Genomic DNA, 17,969 nt, shown 5'->3' with positions numbered 1-17,969 from the left:
GAGAACAACAAAGACTGAGATGATGGTTGGTTGGCAGATGGATGGTTCTCAGGAAAGTGAAAATGCTTGAAATTAGAACCATCAGGTCTGCCTGTAAATGGATACCAGGATGGGAAGGTAATTAAGCCCAATGGGGAAATAAAGGTGTCTGCTCACGACATTGCAGCGTAAATGGTTCCCGGGGTCAATGATCAGAAAACATCTCCCCAGCAACAAGGGTAGTGCCTGGCACATAGCAGGTACTCAATACCAATTTGTTGAATGAATGGAGGCCTGTCCACTTGATCTATTTTATATAGATTTACCCTGGTCACCATTTTTTTGTTCATCATCCATCTATCGTCTATCCCTCTCTCCATCCAGTATTTATGTGCTTACCCTGTGTGAGCTGCTAACCCATGGGCTACCGGGGAATTAATGGTAAACAAGAGATAGCCCCTTATGAAGCGTCAGTCACCTCTGTGTTTCAATGGGCTTTTTAAAGACGGGGGAATAAATAGTAGGTGTTACAGAATGGCATGAACACAAGCTGCATTCTTATATGCCTTTTAAACACCAGACTGTTCGCCTTTGGCAAATCCTGCTTACTGCTCCCACTGAAGACTCAAAGTCCATGTGCTTCCGAAAGTAAATTTCCATCTTCCTGTCCAGATGTGGTGTAAGTATTGTTCACTGCTTGAGCAGGACACTGGGCTAGCTTCATGTGTGATTCCATCTGAAACAGTGTCCCGCTTTTTTCTTTGGTAATGAACCAAACGAAAGCTTCCTCCAACACTTTCCATTCCTCCTCACCTCACTTCACAGGATGTTCCAAGGGGGCAAAAGTGAAGGTCTTGGGCCACTTCAAAGCTGTGTGGTAAGAACTGGATTGTGAGAACTTTCAGCATGGTGCCCTGAGGCAAATTCTGGGCACTTGTTACAATGGTCACATCAGGAGAAGCAAGCCATTCTCCACCATTATCTCTGCCACACCTCCACCTCCAATTTTCTTTTGCTGGTTTTTAGAATATGAAACAATTTCCCTCTCTGGCATAATTTCAAAAAGAAGAATATAAGTATCCTGGCCAGTGTGACTCAGTGGTTGAGCGTAAACTCATGAAACAGGAGATTGTAGTTCGATTCCTGGTCAGGACTCATGCCCAGGTCGCAGGCTCAATCCCCAGTGGAGGACGCGAGGAAGCAGCCAATCTATGATTCTCTCTCATCATTGATGTTTCCATCGCTCTCCCTCTCCCTTCCTCTCTGAAATCAATAAAAACATATTTTTTAAAAAAAGAATATAAGTAAAGGGCTCAATAAAGAATCTTGGAAATTGCTCCTCCTCAAAGAGCAACATGACCACTTATTCCAGAATACAGAGGTGGGTCTATATTCTAGAGGATCACCTGAAATTTGGAAGAACCATTCTTTATTATTACTAGGTTTGGCTTCTGTGTTTGCTTTAATTCCACTTAGCTATATGGTGTTATTTATTTATTTTTAAGAATCCAAAAGTTCTTTCCTTTACACAGTGCTTTTCTCTATGTGTAAAACTCTCATTTGGTGATATTCAGATCTGGGCCTTTGCCTCATGTGTGACACTATGATCTGCAACATGTTTTTCAAGACCATTCCTCTCTGTACTACGTCACGACCATATAGTGACTGTACTACAGTTCTAAAGTCATAGCACTGAGAGCACCACTTTGATTCTGACTCATCCTCACAGTGTTTGTGTGAAACCAAGGCACAGAGAAGTGATCTACCCAGTCACTCAGCAAGTCAGAAAACAAACTGGGCCACGTAAGACCCCCTATGTATCTTCCAGTGCCTTATCTAGAAAACCAGATTGTGTCTTATATGAATGCACCTACTTTGGAAGTAAGGAGCTTTAGGTATGACCTCCTGTTAAGGTTTCAAAAGCCCTCTAGCAAATTAGGAACCACAAGGTAATTACCAGTATCACACCAACATTTTAGTTAAATGCCCCCGACTCACAGATAATGCCAATAATTACAACTCACTAACATCCTGGTTATTGACAAGAAGAAAATTTGAGGAAAAATTCACCCACTCAAGAAATAAACCTTGGCATATCTCCTTTCCTGGTTTCATAACATCTTAAGTCGAACACCTAAGCACAGCGTCCTTCTGCACAATATTCCTGTACCTGTTGGCACGTGATCAGGGTTGGGGGAAATGACAAAACACGCGCGCGTGCGCGTGTGTGTGTGTGTGTGTGTGTGTGAATACCAGACATTTTAAGGACAATTCTGCCCAGCAGAATACTAGTATACATGATAGATGCCTACCCTGATCTTTTTTTTTTTTTTTTGGTAACTTTTATTTCCTGATTCTGATTTAATGTAAAAAGTAATCTTTCCTGATGAAGGCAGAGTCAGTGTATGGGGGCTGATTTCGGCTTCATGGAAGGGAAGCTCTCTAGGGGTTTAAGTTGCCTGAAGACAACTGAACAGGACTTTTTGGACCAGGGAGCGGCCTGGTCTTCAAGTACTTTCCCCCAGAGGCTAAATGATCATATGTGTGTGGTGCACTGCTCCTTCCAACACTAGGAATCCATATTCCCAGAAACAAACTAAGCCAACAGCAGCCCTCCTGCCTCCCAACTCCAGGTCAAAAAAGGCACAAAGAAGACCAACAAATAACACTGAGGTGGTGCTTTGGATCTGGGAGGCCTTGAGGTACCAGGAGCAGAGTACTGGCCAGTGGGAAGGTGAGGCACCGAGAGAGCGATCAAATACTTTCAGTCCTAGGTGAGGAGGGATTTAAAGGGGGGAGGGGGGGGGGGAGAGGAGAAGATACACTGGTGACCATAGTGAGCACAACTCTCAACAGCCAAGAGGCAATTCCAGCTCTCAGCCACCACAGTCAATTGCCCTTAGAGCCATTGTGATGATTCCTTCACAGAGGGAACCCTACCGTCCAAACTCCCCGGGGCCAAGCCTTGGGACTGCATCCGGGACTGGAGATTTAGGCAGGACTGGCCTGGGCAGGCACGTAAGGTAGCACTGCTTCTTAAGGCATGGCTGCTGTCTGGGAGGAGTGAGCTCCACACCAAGAGGTGGGCATCAGACCCTCCTCCCCTGAAACTACCCTGCAAGTACGCTTAATCCTGTGGAACACTGCTGCCTAAGGAACCCGCCTCCCCCAGGCGCTGGGGGCTTCCACTAAGGCTATACAGCGTTACCAAATCACCTGATTTTTGTGTGTGTGTCACTTGGGAGAATAAGAGGGGAGAAAAAGACACAAATTGATCATTATTTGTAGGTGATTGTCTAACTAGAAAATGTAGGGGAATAAAGAAAACTATCAGGACAAAGACCAGAATTTGCTCTTAGTGGCAGATTCAAAGACAAGTATACAAAAATCAATAGCTTTTTGGGGGGTCACTTGGGTGTGGCCTAACACCTTCCAGTTGCTGTGCTTTTCTGTGGCCTCTGAGCTTTGTGAAACTTGCCATATTTTAAAAGATGGAGGAGCCAGGGAGATGCCTCCTCAGCTACAGTAAGGGCAGTGGTCTCAAACATCAATGTATGAGAGGTGCCTGGGATGACTGCTGCATCAAGGGGCAATCATCCCTGCGCTCTCTCCCAGGGGCCTTCCCCCCAGTCCCGACCCAGCCCCTGTCTCCCAGCTCTTTTCTATTCCAACCAAAAAGGCAAAAGCCGGTGCCGGAGCTCCCACTACGGGTGGATATGGTCAAAGATTGTGCTTTGTCATTTCCGTACGAAGTCAGTTTTTAAAAACAAAGGTTGCAATATGACAGGCCTGGCGTGTTAGTCCTCTTATTGCCTTATTGGTCGGAAAATTCGAGAGGTGTATGTGCTGCGACCCAACGGAGGACCCCCAAGGTTTGGTCAAAGTGGCCAAGGGGATGCCCCGCAGGGCTCTGAGCGTGGCAGTCTGGCCCTCACTGGGTATCCGTCATTTGCGGTCCAGGCTGGCGGTCAGCTGGGCCTCCCGCACCATGCGGTCGAAGGAGCGCGTGTTGGTTTCCTCGCGCACCTTCTCGCGCACGTGGAAGGACGCCCGGGCTGTGGAGCGTGCGCTCTCCAGCGCGCTACGCCGCTCCCGCGACAGCTGCTCGCTGCGCTCCAGCTTGCGCCCGATGGCTTGGAGCAGCTCCCGCCGGCGGCAGTCTTCGTCCCTCTCCACCTTCTCCTTTTTGGCACGCTGGGCTCGCTCCTTCTCCAAACGGCTCTGTCCCACGCGCCGCGCCTTCTGCTGCACCGCCTCCTCCGCCACCTGCGTCGCGTGCTGCAGCCGCCGTTCGCCTGCCCGGGCCAGCGCCTCCAGGTGCGCCTGATGCTCGCGATCTTTGCGCTCCGCCGCCTCCTTGGCCCGCCGACCCTGCAGCTCCTCCCTCCGGGCCCGCTCCCGCAACTCCCGGGTACGCTGCTCCACCAAGTGCTCGTAGTTCTCCTGCGCGCGACCCAAGCTGGCCTCCAGGGAGCTCCGCAGGCCCTCGCGCTCCTCGTGCTCCTGGCGGGCCCGGCCTTGAAGCAGCGCTCGGTGGCGCGCCTGCTCGGCCCTGCTCAGTTTCCGCTTCTCCCGCTGCAGTTGGCCCTCCTGCCGCTGCTTGGTACAAGCCACGCGCTGGGCACGCTCCCGGCGGACTTGCTCGGCCCGTTCGCGCCCTTCCTGCAGGCCTTCCTCCCGCTGCTTCAGGTTCTGCTCCTGCTGCAGCTTGCGCAACCGGTCTTCCCGGGCCGCGCGCTCAGCCCGCTCCCGCCGCAGCAGGCTCTGGCGCTCGGCCAGCGCCCGGCGCCGCTCCTCGCTAAGCTCGCATTGCTGCTGTCGTCGCCGGGCCGCCTCGCGCTCCTCGCGGCCCCGGCGGCCGCGCCGCTCCTCCACCTGCGCGGCCCAGGCCCGACGGCCCTGCTCCAGGGCGCGCTGCTTCTCGCGCTCCTCGCGCTCCCGGCGCTGCTCGGCGCACAAGCGCTGCTGCTCCCATTGGCCGTGGGCCGCGGCGCGCTGCTCCAGCAACAGGCGCTCCTCCTGGTGTCGCGCCAGCATCAGCGCCGCGATCTTTCGGTCGCGCTCCGGGACCCCGCGCAGGCCCCGCTCGGCGCGCACTTGGCGCACGATGCGCTCCACATGCTTAGCTGTCTGCGGCGAGTGGCTCAGATCGCCCAGGCTGAAGCTGCGGGCCGTGAGCGGCACCAGGGCCAGGGCAGAGGGGCGGCCCAGAGGGTTGGGGGCAGAGGACAAGGATCCCGCGGGGCAGCTGCTCCTGGCCGACGCCCGTGGTGGCCAGCGCAGCTCCCGCAGGCTCTCTCCACTGTAGGAGGATGACGACGCGCCGGACTCAGAACTGAGGGCGCCCTCACGCCGGCGGGACAGTGAGTCCAGTGAGTGACTTTTTCTACCAGCCCGCGAGCCGGTGGGCGGAGGCTGGGGCCGAGCCGGGGACGGACTGGAGGATGCCTTGCGGGCCGCACGCGGCGCGGGCGAGGCCGGGAGGCTGGCGCTGCTGCAGCTGCTGCTGCTGCCCGCGCTGGGGGCCGGGGCCGAGGCCGCCGCGGCCGCGTGGCCCAAGGGCGTGAAGAGGCGCCGCTTCTCCTCGCGCACGATGCGCTCGCGCTCCGCCCGGCACTGCTGCAGCTTGGCGCGCCGCTCCGCCTCGTAAGCCTCGTACAGGCCGGTGGCCACTCGCATGGAGCGGCCTGGGGCCTCGCGCACCAGATCGGCCAGGGCCCGTGGCAGCAGCTCTACTGGTTTGACGGCGCAGCGGGCGCAGGCCTCGAGCGAGCGGGGGCTGGTCAGCACGTAGCGGCTGCCCTCAGCCTCCGGACAGTCGAAGTTGAAGAGGTCGAGGTGCAGCAGCGGGGACTGCTCCCGCCGCCCGCCTTCTGTTGCGCATGGGACTTCAGCCTTGCGGGGCACCGCCTCGGAGGCCGAGGTCGAAGAGGCCGCTGGCTGCTCGGCCCCTTGGGCGCCAGCGGGCACGGACGCAGCGGCTCCGTTTCCTCCGGAGCCTCCAGCCTCGGCTCCCGCCTTCTCCTCTCCAGGTATGGGGTCCACCATAGCGGAAACGTGTCCTTTTGTGGGGTCTCTGCGAATGACATGGAGGGATATCGCGGGGTACATTTGAGAGCAGTTCCCTCCTCCCCATTCATATCCATTCCATCCCAACTTAAGCCGCTTTGGGATGAGGTTTAGAGGCCCATGGAACGTAGATCATAATAAGGATGCCCTGAAAACCCAGGCAGCCCAGGGTGGGGGTGTGGGTACGGATGCACAACGAGCAGCCTCAATTTCCTGAGCCCCGGAGTGCGGGCAGAGGCAGTGGCCACACTCCCCGGGGCGTCTGGCCCGTTAGATGCTTTTTCTTCCTGCTGCAAGTTAAGATGAAAAAAATCGAGGTGCAGGCAGTAGCTGGGCACGGAGGCCGCTGGAGGATTCCCGGGAGGATTAGCCTATTTGTTTGTAGCTTAGGCGGGCAGCCGGGGATGCCGCTTTTCAAGAACAAAAAAGGAAGAGGCCTGTTCATCCCCCACACTGCCCTGCTGCGAAGACCCCATTGGCCTAGGGAAGAAGTTATGGTTGATTTCTCCCTGCCAAAAGAGACCCAGGCATGGGGTCCAGAGGGGATGGAAGGGCTGAGAGAAATGCCTCAATCTCAAAAGGCCTCTCCGGGAGGGGTGATCGATCTTTCTTCTGCCTCTTGGTTAGGGTTTGCTGGGAACTGTGCCCGCGCCTCCCCACCCCACCACCACCCCCGTGTTTGCCGGGGATGAAGAAGGTGTCTAGGTACTCCCAGATGCACCCGATCCCTCCAAGTGTGATGTGCTAAAGGCACCATCCACCCCCCAGTCTAGGCTCAGACACCTGCCCCCAGATGCCCTCTGAGTCCCCCCCACCCCCCGCCCTCCCACCGTATCCCAGCGAGGTGGATTTGAGGGGCTCCTGCAGCCCTGCCGCTCCCGGTTCCCCGGCCGGTTCACTTACCGCACGTCCTGGGATCTGGCCCTGCGCGGAGGGCTTTTGTTAGCAGCTCGCCGCTCTCCCTCGCGCCTCTTCAGTCCCCGCGCCGGCGGGGTCGGATTACTGCGGGCTGCAGCCCCAGTAGGAGCCCCAGCTGCCGCTGCAGCCGCCACCAGCGTCTCTCCATGGGCCCCCGCACACACCCCACACACTACCTACTCGCGGAAGGGGGAGAGCGATATGGTTTCCCTAAAATAACGCAGCTCTTCTCCCTTTCCTCTCACTGATTCTCAGAAAGAGAATTGGTTCCATCGCTACTGCATCCACCGCCACCTCCCCAGCCATGAAAGTACCGCAGGTTTTTTATACCCCTGGCGCCTCCTGGTGGACACTCAAGGGTGTTGGTTTGTTAGGGTGAAGAAGAGGAATTAAAACACACACACACACACACACACACACACACACACACACACACTCTTAGATATTATATACTTCTTCTAATACATTAAGTAGGGAATAGTTTGATTTATTTCTCAAGGGGATTATTAAGAAGCAAAATTGATAGTGAATAATGAGGAAGAGAGATATGGTTCCTGATCCAAACTGTGATGTTATTTTTTAAGAAAAACTAAGGACATTCAGATAGGTTTGAGGCAGACATAAGATGTGACTAGTGTTTAATGCAACATTTTAGGACTTCCTGATTCAGGATAACACAAATTAGTACCATTTAGTGAGTATTATTTTGAGACACCTCTTCCCTCCACCCCTATTTTGAGTGATAGTGGCCACAGGAGTCAGAAGGAGGAGTCCTTGAGGGAGAGGGGGTTGGAGGTTGGGTAGGATATAACAGAGAGCAGGGTGAGCCATGTTTTAATAACCTTCACATTGTCAGGCAGTGAGGAGCAAGTGAAAGGCTTAAAGCAGGGAAGTGATATGATTTGATTTATATATTAGGAATATAACTCTGGCGACAATGCAGTGAGTGCTTTAAGAGGGCCGAAAGGAGGCAGGAAGCCCAGTTAGCTGGACATTGCAGTCACACCCAAAGCAGGAATGATTGGGGCCTGAAGGGGAACAACAGTGTAGGAGCAGCGTGGTGAGAGTTAGGGGTACAGATTCCTAAAATAGAGAGTAAAGCAGTACTCAAAGACAGCTTGGCTCTGGGGTGTGAGGAGCAGTGAGGGGTCAAAGATGACTTACAGGAGCAATGAGGTGTCTGGTTGTATCACAGACTGAGAGCGTGGAAGCAGGAGGGAGGATTAGGTGGTTGGTGTGGAGGGCCAGGGACTGATGGGTTCCTTTTGGACCCCTTGAGGTGGAGGTGTTGCTGCTCAGCAGGTGGCTGGGTAAGTTGTGTCAGAGGCCTGGACTGGATCTAGAGTTTAAGGCATCATCACCGTGTGTGAGGTTCCTAAAACCAACAGTGTGAGTGAGATCACCAGGGAGGGCTGGTGGAGCAATAGGGAGGTGGGCAGGTCATTGATGGGGATGCTAAGGGACCAGGAGTCCATAAAAGGGACCAGTGAGGACAGACAGGAAAGCGTGGTCTCATGGAAGCGAACGCTAGAGCACTTCAGAAGGAGGGTGTGTCCAGAAGATTTGCCTGGAATAATATATCCACTGAACTGTGGTCAGAGTGTCTTTGGTGACATCAGCAAACACAGCTGCAGCATTGTACTGGGGGCTCATGCCAAACCACAGGAAGTTGAAGTGCAGTGAGAGATGAGAAAGTGAGAGTTACTGACTCTTGACATTTGCATGAGACTGTTAAAGACCGGAGGGTTTGCCCTGGCCGAGTAGCTCAGTTGGTTAGGCCGTTGTCCTGATACGGCAAGGTTGCAGGTTCGATGCCAGGTCAGGGCACATACAACAATCAACCAATGAATACATAAATGAGTGGAACAACAGATTGATGTTTCTCTCTCACACACACCAATAAATACATTAAAAAAAAAAAGACCGAAGGGTGTAGGGAGATTTTGTACTTCTTGCATGAGAACAGGGTCACAAATGCTAGCAGAAGACATGAGACTCTTGGATCAGAAACAAAGGACTTTGTTACGTGTGGTACAGCAAGCAGCATAAGGTTAATGTTTCTGTTGGTTCACCTTGCTCCCCAAGTCCCATGGAGCAATGAAGAGGTGGGCTCAGATAGATACTGAACATACAGTGTGTGGTGTGTCACAGCTGAAAGACCCTAAGCTTAGTCAACCCTAATCTTTTAAAGGGGTTTTAAAGCAAACCTGTTCAACCTTTTCTTTAGAGGGAGGCTTAAGAGTTGTACACACTAGCCCTAGCTGGTTTGTCTCAGTGGCTAGAGCGTTGGCTGCGGACTGAAGGGTCCCAGGTTCGATTCCGGCCAAGGGCATATGCCCGGGTTGTGGGCTCGATCCCTAGTAGGGGGCGTGCAGGAGGCAGCTGATCAATGATTCTCTCTCATCATTGATGTTTCTCTCCCTCCCTCTCTGAAATCAATAAAGAAATACATATATATTTTAAAAAGAGTTATACACACTAGTCGTTCAAATGCCAGCTCAGCCAGGCTGTGTGTTTTGAGGCAAGTTTCTTAGCCCCTCTGAGCCTCAACTCCCTCAAAAGAGGAATGAATAATATAGATCGAGATACACCCCTAGAAATATCAATTTATTAAGAACCCTGTTAGATCCTTTAATATAATAGCTCGCAGTCAGTTTGGGCTGCTGTAACAAAGTATCATGCACTGACTGGCTTAAACAACACTTTATTTCTCACAGTTCTGGGGATTGGGAAGTCCAAGATCAAGGGGTGGGCAGATCTGATGCCTGGCGAGGGCTCACTTTCTGGCTTGCAGATGGCCATTTTCTTGTTGTATCCTCACATGGAGGAAACCAGAAAGATAGCAAGTTCTCGCCTGCCTTTCTTGTAAGGACACACATACATCATGAGGGTTCCATCCTCATGACCTAATCACATCCCAAAGGCCTCATCTCCAAATACCATTGCATTGGGGGTTAGGGTTCCAACATATAAATGGGGGATGGGGGAGACAAACATTCAGTCCATAGCACTCACTTATTTTGGACAAAAAACCCACAAAACACCTTATCTAGTGTAGGCATTACTATCATTTAAATTCCTTTTGATCATCCCCCACCACCCACCTCAGCTCTGTGCACTTATGTTCCATTCCCCTTCTTAATATAATTCTATTCACAGAATAGAGGTTATTCACTCCAAAGTTCTAAATCAGAAATTGGTAAACTATGGGCCACATCCACTGGCTGTTTGTAAATCAAATTTTATTGAAACACAGTCATGCTTATTTGTTTACATATTATCTATACTGCTTTTCATGAAAAAAAAAAAAGACATAATTAAATAGTTTTGACAAAGATTGTATGACTCCCAAAGCTTAGAATATTTACTGTCAGGTTCTTTACAAAAAAATATTGCCAATACCTGTTCTAATTACTGATAACAGCTTGTGGCAGTTCTCTATTTTCTTACACCTCCAAATTCACTCTTTATCTGCTCTGGGATAAAGGATTGTAGGCATTTTCTACTTGCCAGTGAGCACGATTCTAAGGTTGGCCAGGAGAGGGAGCCGGAGAGATGTTGCAGGAGGAGGGTGCTTCTCTTTCTGGTTCCTGTGTGCTGTGCTTTTTGCTTTTTCTTGCTCCTGCTGCATGATGAGAGGTGCAAGTGTGTGGGCACATCCAACTCCAGCTGCGTGCCTAGAGCAGTCCCTTGGTGACCTTGCAGCCAAGCCTAATGAGCACCTGCCCCACTGAGCCTTCTTGAGGCAGACACCACATGCTCTAAGCCTTGTGCCGTGACTCCCTCTCACCAGCCTCATCCCAGCCTTGAAGATTATTTCCTGCTTGCCTGGCAACTATGGAACAGCTATTCCCCTGACAAAATTCTGTGCTGCCCCAATGTGCTGCAGTCACATCTTCTCCAATGAGGTCTGAACCCCAGCCTTTACAAGGGGCTCCCCTTCCAAGTCAGCAGGTTTGATGCTCTAACCATTAAGCAAAACTAGCCAAGGCTCTTTATTTTTTATTATTATTATATATTTTTTAGTGATTTCAGGTTTAGAAAGCAGAAAGAGATTACCATAGACTAGTTTTTAAATATTTTGTAATTGATTTCGGAGAGGGAGAAGGATAGAGAAATTGAAACATCAATGATTGATGAGAATCATTGATTGGCTGCTTCCTGCACACCCTGTACTGGGGATCAAGCCTGCAACCCACAACCTGGGCATGTGCCCTGACTGGGAATCGAACCATGACCTCCTGGTTCATAGGTTGATGCTCAACCACTGAGCCACACCCACTGGGTGAGAGTTCTCTTTTTATCTTTATATTTACTCTCGGTTCATAGCTTAATGTCTCTTTGTATTAAGCTTCCTGTGCTTAGATTACTGTGTCGTTTCTGTCTCCTGATTAGACTCAGAATAATATGTAGCGTAGAGTATAACCATTCCCAGTTTTTGTGACTAACACCTTCTGAAGGGATTTAGGACACAAATCAGCAGATAAAGGTAATATTTGTTCAAAATAAAGGGTTTTAGCTCAGTTGGCATGGCTCAGTGGTTGAACATCGACCTATGAACCAGGAGGTCACGGTTCGATTCCTGGTCAGGGCATGTGGCTGGGTTGCTTGCTTGATCCCCAGTGTGGGATGTGCAGGAGGCAGCCGATCAATGATTCTCTCTGATCACTGATGTTTCTATCTCTCTCTCCCTCTCCCTTCCTCTCTGAAATCAATAAAAATATTTTAAAAAATAAAGGATTTTATTTTGTTCTTTATTGAAGTAACATATGTTCATTGCAGTAGGAAGGAAAAAGGAAGGAAAAAAATCACCCAAAGACCACCAGGTTGGTGTGTAAGTGGCCGGGACTTGGAAGCTGCAGGAGAATAGGTCTGTGTGTGTTTCTGCTCTCAGCGGGTTAGGGCCTGGTACATAGTAAGTCCTCCTGCTGAATGCATCAGCGAGAGGGAATGGGCCTACTAAGTGCTACTTTCCCCACCATATGCACCATGAAACTGGCCTGGTCAAAATATTCTGAGCCATTAAGCCACTTTGAAGAATCCTTAGAGTTAGGCATCTTATACTCATGTTTGAGAACTGCTCATGGGACACCAGACCAACCTGCACTAAACAGTAGAGGTGTGTCAGCAAGGAAATCTAGAGGGAATCTTAGAATTCATCTAATGGGAATTTTCTCTCACTTCTGTAAGGCGCCCCCCCCCCCCCCCATTTCATTTTGTATGATACCGGAGAAGTTTCTTCATTCCTGAATATAAAACATGCACTGGGGCTGCTGCCCTATGGGCCTTTGTCTCTGAGACATGTATGGGTCTGCTCGGCAGAGGGGGCTGTCACTCAGGAGCCGGACTTGTGTGCAGGTTCTCTGCCTCTCTTACTGGGTCATCTGCCTCTGGCATGAAGCCACCTGCCTGCTCAGTGATGTAGGTCCCTTCTGTTTTCAAAAGGGCTACACTCTGAAGTTACAGCTCCTGTTCCCCAGAGGCCTCATCTCCCATTACTTGCCAACACACACACATATACACACACACACATACACACACTCCTTTTTTTAAAAAGTGGACAATTCTAACCTCAGAGATGCACACCATTGCCCTCCATAATGTCTTAGACCAGTCAGCAGTCATCCAGATGTTTATATGTGGAGGTTCAGAGATAAGTCATATCCTACTGCTGGAGATGGTGGCCCCTCTTGGCCATGTTTTCCTTGAGGATCAGGAATCGGCCATCGAGCTCCTTTTAGCCTTTTGAATGTGTCAGTCAACCATACAAGAACAACAACAAAATGCATTGGAAATTGATTGTTAAAGAGCCCAGGCTTAGCTAAAAAGTCTGGGAATACTGAGAAGAGTGAGATAGGATCCTTGCCGGAATGCCAGTTGAAGGAAAATATCCAAACACTCAAGAAGTTAAATATTAAAAGAGTTAAATCAGTTATAAGAGTTGGTACACAAGATAAAAGAGTGATGACAAGGCAGAACGTGATTAATGTATTACTAATTAATTATTACTAATTAGTAATTACCAGCCAATGTTGGGTAAGTTCTTCAACCTCCGAATCTGATTTCCTTTCTAGCCTACAGGGGCTGCCATAACAAAAGACCACAGACCGAGTGGCTTAAACAACAGAATTTATTGTCTCAGAATTCTGGAGGCTAGAAGTCCAAGGTCATGGAATCCATGAGTTTGTTTCTCCTGTGGTCTCTCTGGCTTGTAGGTGGCTGCCTTCTTGCTGTGTTCTTACGTGGTCATCCCTCTGTCTGCGTTTCCTATGTCCTAATCTCTTCTCCAACTAGTCCTGTTGGATTAGGGTCCACCCCTAATGACCCCACTTTAATTTAATTACCTCTATATAGGCCCTATGTCCAGAGTCATTCACAAGTCCTGGGGGTTAAGACTGCAACATATGACTTTTGAAGGGCCACAATGCAGCCCATAACATTGGCATGAAAATAATGATTCCTGGCTATTTTTGGTCAAATATTGATTGAGTGCTTGTTGTGTGCCAAGCACTGGAATCACACCGGGTGGAGCCCTGTCATCATGCAGTCTAATCACCGGGGAGATGATTATAAATCCATCACGCAGTGCTGAGGAGAGGGACTCCCGGGAGCATCTAATCAGGCAGGAGACAGCCATGAACTAAGGCAGCAACAGTGAGGACAGCGAACATACAAAAATGTTGAAGATATTTATGAGAGAGAATCAACAAAACTGGTGAGGTATTAGGTCTGGGATCAAAACTCCCAGGTTTCTGGCTTGGGCAATGGGATGTGGCAGTGGGGGTTGGGGAGTTGAAGAACTTAGTCAACACTGGCTAATAATTACTAATTAGTAATAATTAATTAGTAATACGTTAATCATATTCTGCTTTGTCATCACTCTTTTATGGGGAATGCAGGTGGAAGAGGAACAAGTTTTGAGCAAAGACGAGGAGTTTCTCTTTGAACCTGTTTAATGGCCATGTTCATCAGGTGTCTAACCCCAGCCTTTACATGTCCTGGCTGTGTGATCCTGGGAGAGTTATGCAATCTCCCTGAACTTCCATTTGTTCATTATAAAATGGCTAAAATAATACCTCCTTTATAAGGTTGTTGCTGAAAATTAAATGAGGTAAATATGTTCAGTACATAGTACAGTGTATCCATGTACATGGTGCATAGTAAGCACTCAAACAATAGCAGGTCGCCCTGGCTGGTGTTGCTCAGTAGTTAGAGCGTGCCTGCACACCCGAGGGTCGCTGGTTCAGTTTCCAGTCACTTACTTGGATTGCAGGTTTGATTCCAACCCCCAGGCAGGGTGTGTGGGGGAGGCAACCAATCGATTTCTCTTTCACTCCTCTATCTCCCCTTCCACTCTCTAAAAAATCAGTGGAAAAATAGCCTCACTTCTTGGGTGAGGATTTACAAAAAAAGGGGGGCCCAGCTGGTGTGGCTCTGTGGTTGAGGGTCGACCTAAGAACCAGGAGGTCACGGCTCGATTCCCGGTCAGGCTCAATCCCCAGTGTGGGCATGCAAGAGGCAGCCAATCAATGATTCTTTCTCCTCATTGATGTTTCCATCTTTCTCTCTCTCCCTTTCCCTTCCTCTCTGAAGTCAATAAAATCATATTAAAATAAAAATAAAACGGCAGGTCATTATTATCATTATTAAATTTGAATGAAATAATGAGCAAATCTAAGCTTTCTTTGGTTGATTTCCTATAGATCATGCCTCTAACCTGGATTTTAGTTCCTCTGCTCCATTTGGGAACATCAGCCTCTACTCATTTTACCTTTTGTCCCTGGAGATCAAAGGATTTCCCTGATGCTCAGTTCTGTGATGGTAGAAGGCAGGATTGTTTTGTTTACCTAAGGTAATTTTGAGAGGGGAACTCAATGCTCACTCCACATTCTCACTGCAGGTGGCGCCCCTCCTCTGCACATCTGCCTGTGGTACTCATCTAAGGTCAGAAACCAGGTCTAAACACACCAAACCAAATCCCTAGAACCCAGAGGAGTGCCCAATGCACCTGGAGGACGATTTCACAAGGAAACTTGAAGAAAATGTCCTCTTCGTTTTGGCTATAGGAATTGCCTTGCACTTACAAATCTCTAAGCAGGCCAGTCGGTTTCATGCTTCTGTATCTCTCTCTCTGCATGTGCCATTTGCTGGCAATACTTGTTCCATATGACTTTGCCTCATTAACTCCTTCTCATCTAGCAAAACTCAGCTCAGAGTCACCTCCTCAGTGAAGTCTTCCCTGATTGGCCTTTTAGTTGGGGTTGGGTGGCTCTCCTCGGCACTTTCAACATACCCTGAGCATTTCATTTGGATGGAGCTACAATATATTTTAAGACATCTTATTTATTTATTTTTAAAAATATTTTTATTGATTTCAGAGAGGAAGGGAGAGGGAGAGAGAGAGAGAGAGAAACATCAATGATGAGAGAAAATCATTGCTCGACTGCCTCCTGCACCCCCACCCCCCACCCGCACTGGGGATCAAGCCCACAACCCAGGCATGTGCCCTTGACCAGAATTGAACCTGGGACCTTTCAGTCCGCAGGCTGATGCTCTATCCACTGAGCCAAACAGGCTAGGGCTATTTTATGACATTTTGTTATAGAGAACTTCAAACATAAAAGATAGAATAAATGATCTAATAATGTCAGTCTTGCAGAACTGTCATTTCTGATTTTCGTATTCAGTTCCCCCATTTGATAGTGACATCTGTGACAAGTGGACTTATATTTTATGACATTTTGTCCTCGGCCCCTGTGCCTGACATAGATACTCAATAAAGGTTTCAGGAATAAGTGGAAATACACTTGGTCCCATTTCTCTATTCACATTCTTCCCCCTCTTTCCTCCTTTTTTGGGGAACTGTCCCCATCTATACCTCCAATCTTTGATGAGCAGCCACGGATGCTCCCAGCAGCACTCAGGACTAAGTGGGGCTTGCCATGACACCCACCTTCACCAAAGTTTGGTGTGGGCTTTGGAACCATACCCATGTCCAAATTTCAGCTGTTGGGTTGTTTTTTCTTTTAATGGACATGACAAAATATATAACATCTCTGAGCCTCAGTTGCATAAAACTTATTTGCTTTGCAGAGCTGTTGTGAGAATTAAATAAGATACCCCATTACTTGGCACAGAGTAGGTGTGCAATAGATGCTAATTTCCTTTCCTGCTGGTTTTGTATCTATTCTAGGAAAATGACTTCATCCCTGGAGAAGAATGGCTGTTATTCATTATGTGGCTGGAACAATGACAACATGGGTCTTTGGGAAACACTGGCCTTCCCTGCAGGGCACAGGAAATGGAACATCAGCCTCCCTGCACGCCCAAGCCCTCTGATTCTGATAACAGAGGCCAGACTGGCCAAGGTAAAATGAGAAGGGCAGCAGGACCCCTGCACTGTGCCTCCCAGTTCTATTGGTCAGTTCTCCTATTCACATTTTCATTCATTCAACACTCCATATTTTAAAAATATATTTTATTGATTTTACAGAGAGGAAGGGAGAGGGATAGTTAGAAACATTGATGAGAGAGAAACATCGATCAGCTGCCTCTTGCACACCCCTGCCCCCCACTGGGAACCGAGCCTACAACCAAGGTACATGCCCTTGACCAGAATGGAACTTGGGACCCTTCAGTCTGCAGGCCAATGCTCTATCCACTGAGCCAAACCGGTTAGGGCAACACTCCATATTTTTTAGTGCCTTCTGTGTGCAGGCACGGGGCTAGGTGCTGGGGCTCTGTGGTGGACAGGCTTGGCCACAGCTCTCCGAGAGCCTGTGGTGTCCATGGAGCGGGTGGAAGGAGAGACAAGGGATAGGCCATGAATGAGAAGGGTGGCCTATGAGAGGGAATAACGGGGCTCTAACCTAGTCTGGGGGCTGGGTGGGCTTCCCTGAGGAAGTGACCTTGAAGCTATAAAGGAAAAATGGGAATTAGCAGGCCAAGAGCATGGGAAGAAGAGAGCCCTTCCATCCTTCCACCGCAGTTCATCTTCTTTCCCCACCAACTCGTGGGGTGCCCCACGTGGGTACTCTGCCTAGAGCTCCCTGTCACAAAGCTCTACCTGTGGGTCGCCTCCCCAACATCCTAGCCCAGCCCCACTGGCCCTCTTCTCAACCGACTGCAGGAGCTGGAGCCTCCTTCTCACCAAGGAAGTCGCTCTAAGGTGGCAGCTGAGAAATGTGTCCCTTTCAAGGAGCACTTGCTTGCTCCTCAGAGATGCATACAGAGGAACTGTCTTTAAATGAGATTCCAAACACGGAGACTCTGGCACCTTCTTGGCTGTGTTTTGGGGAATCACAATGGCTGCTGACTCCATCCTGAGCACAGCCTTCTGGCCCACAGGGCAGTCTTTCTTCTCTCCCATTAGCTTCCCCGACCAGAGCAACCCAGCAGCAAGACCCAGAGTCTGTCCTTCCTGCTTTGGCAGAGGCCAGGGTCTGGGGCGGCCCAGGGGACTGAGGGGGCACACAGGTATTCTGTTGCTGAGCAACGAGTGCCCAGCCCAGCCCAGGGCCAAAAGTGAACTTGATGTCAGCCCTGGGTGAAATCAGCCAACAGATGGTCTGTGAGCCTCCGAAAGAAAAAGAAGGCTCACCAAGAGCAGAGCCAGGCTGCTTTCATTTCCTTTTTTTTTTTTTTTACCCCCCTTTCATTTCCTTTTCTTGACTAGGCTGCCAGATCAGGGCAATGCTGCCAGATACACTTGGTGGGTGGGACAGGGAAGTGTGTTCCGGGTCAGACTATAGCCAGATGGTGTCGTCTCTAGTGGCAGTGTTGTCCCGAATGCTGTGCTATTCAAGGGTTTTACCCACAACTTGTACATAGACAGGGTGGTCAGATGACATTAATGCGGACAGAGAGAGAATAAAAGCAATTGTAGCTATCCCCTAACCGGTTTGGCTCAGTGGATAGAGCGCCGGCCTGCGGACTGAAGGGTCCCAGGTTCGATTCCGGTCAAGGCCATGTACCTTGGTTACCTTGGTAGCTGAATCGATGTT

The 17,969-nt window shown here is 49.8% G+C and overlaps 1 protein-coding gene across 1 annotated transcript; it reads right to left on the bottom strand.

The window, feature by feature from the left end:
• Positions 1-481: 481 nt before the first annotated feature.
• Positions 482-7,261, bottom strand: CCDC177 (coiled-coil domain containing 177). The gene is made up of 2 exons (XM_070403671.1): positions 6,952-7,261; positions 482-6,055 (listed from the first exon to the last, which is right to left on the bottom strand). Exon 2 carries the CDS (start codon positions 6,025-6,027, stop codon positions 3,925-3,927), a length of 2,103 nt encoding a protein of 700 aa, XP_070259772.1. The 5' UTR covers positions 6,028-6,055; positions 6,952-7,261; the 3' UTR covers positions 482-3,924.
• Positions 7,262-17,969: the final 10,708 nt, after the last annotated feature.

This window comes from Myotis yumanensis, unplaced genomic scaffold (assembly GCF_028538775.1).
Source record: "Myotis yumanensis isolate MYYU_CA2020_CCGP unplaced genomic scaffold, mMyoYum1.0.hap1 SCAF_1, whole genome shotgun sequence".
Classification (NCBI taxonomy): Eukaryota; Metazoa; Chordata; class Mammalia; order Chiroptera; family Vespertilionidae; genus Myotis; species Myotis yumanensis.
This window is presented reverse-complemented; position numbering and strand designations above follow the sequence as displayed.

Coding starts and splice junctions, on each gene's coding strand:
- CCDC177 (XM_070403671.1), bottom strand. CDS start 6,027: ATGGTGGACCCCATACCTGGAGAGGAGAAGGCGGGAGCCGAGGCTGGA.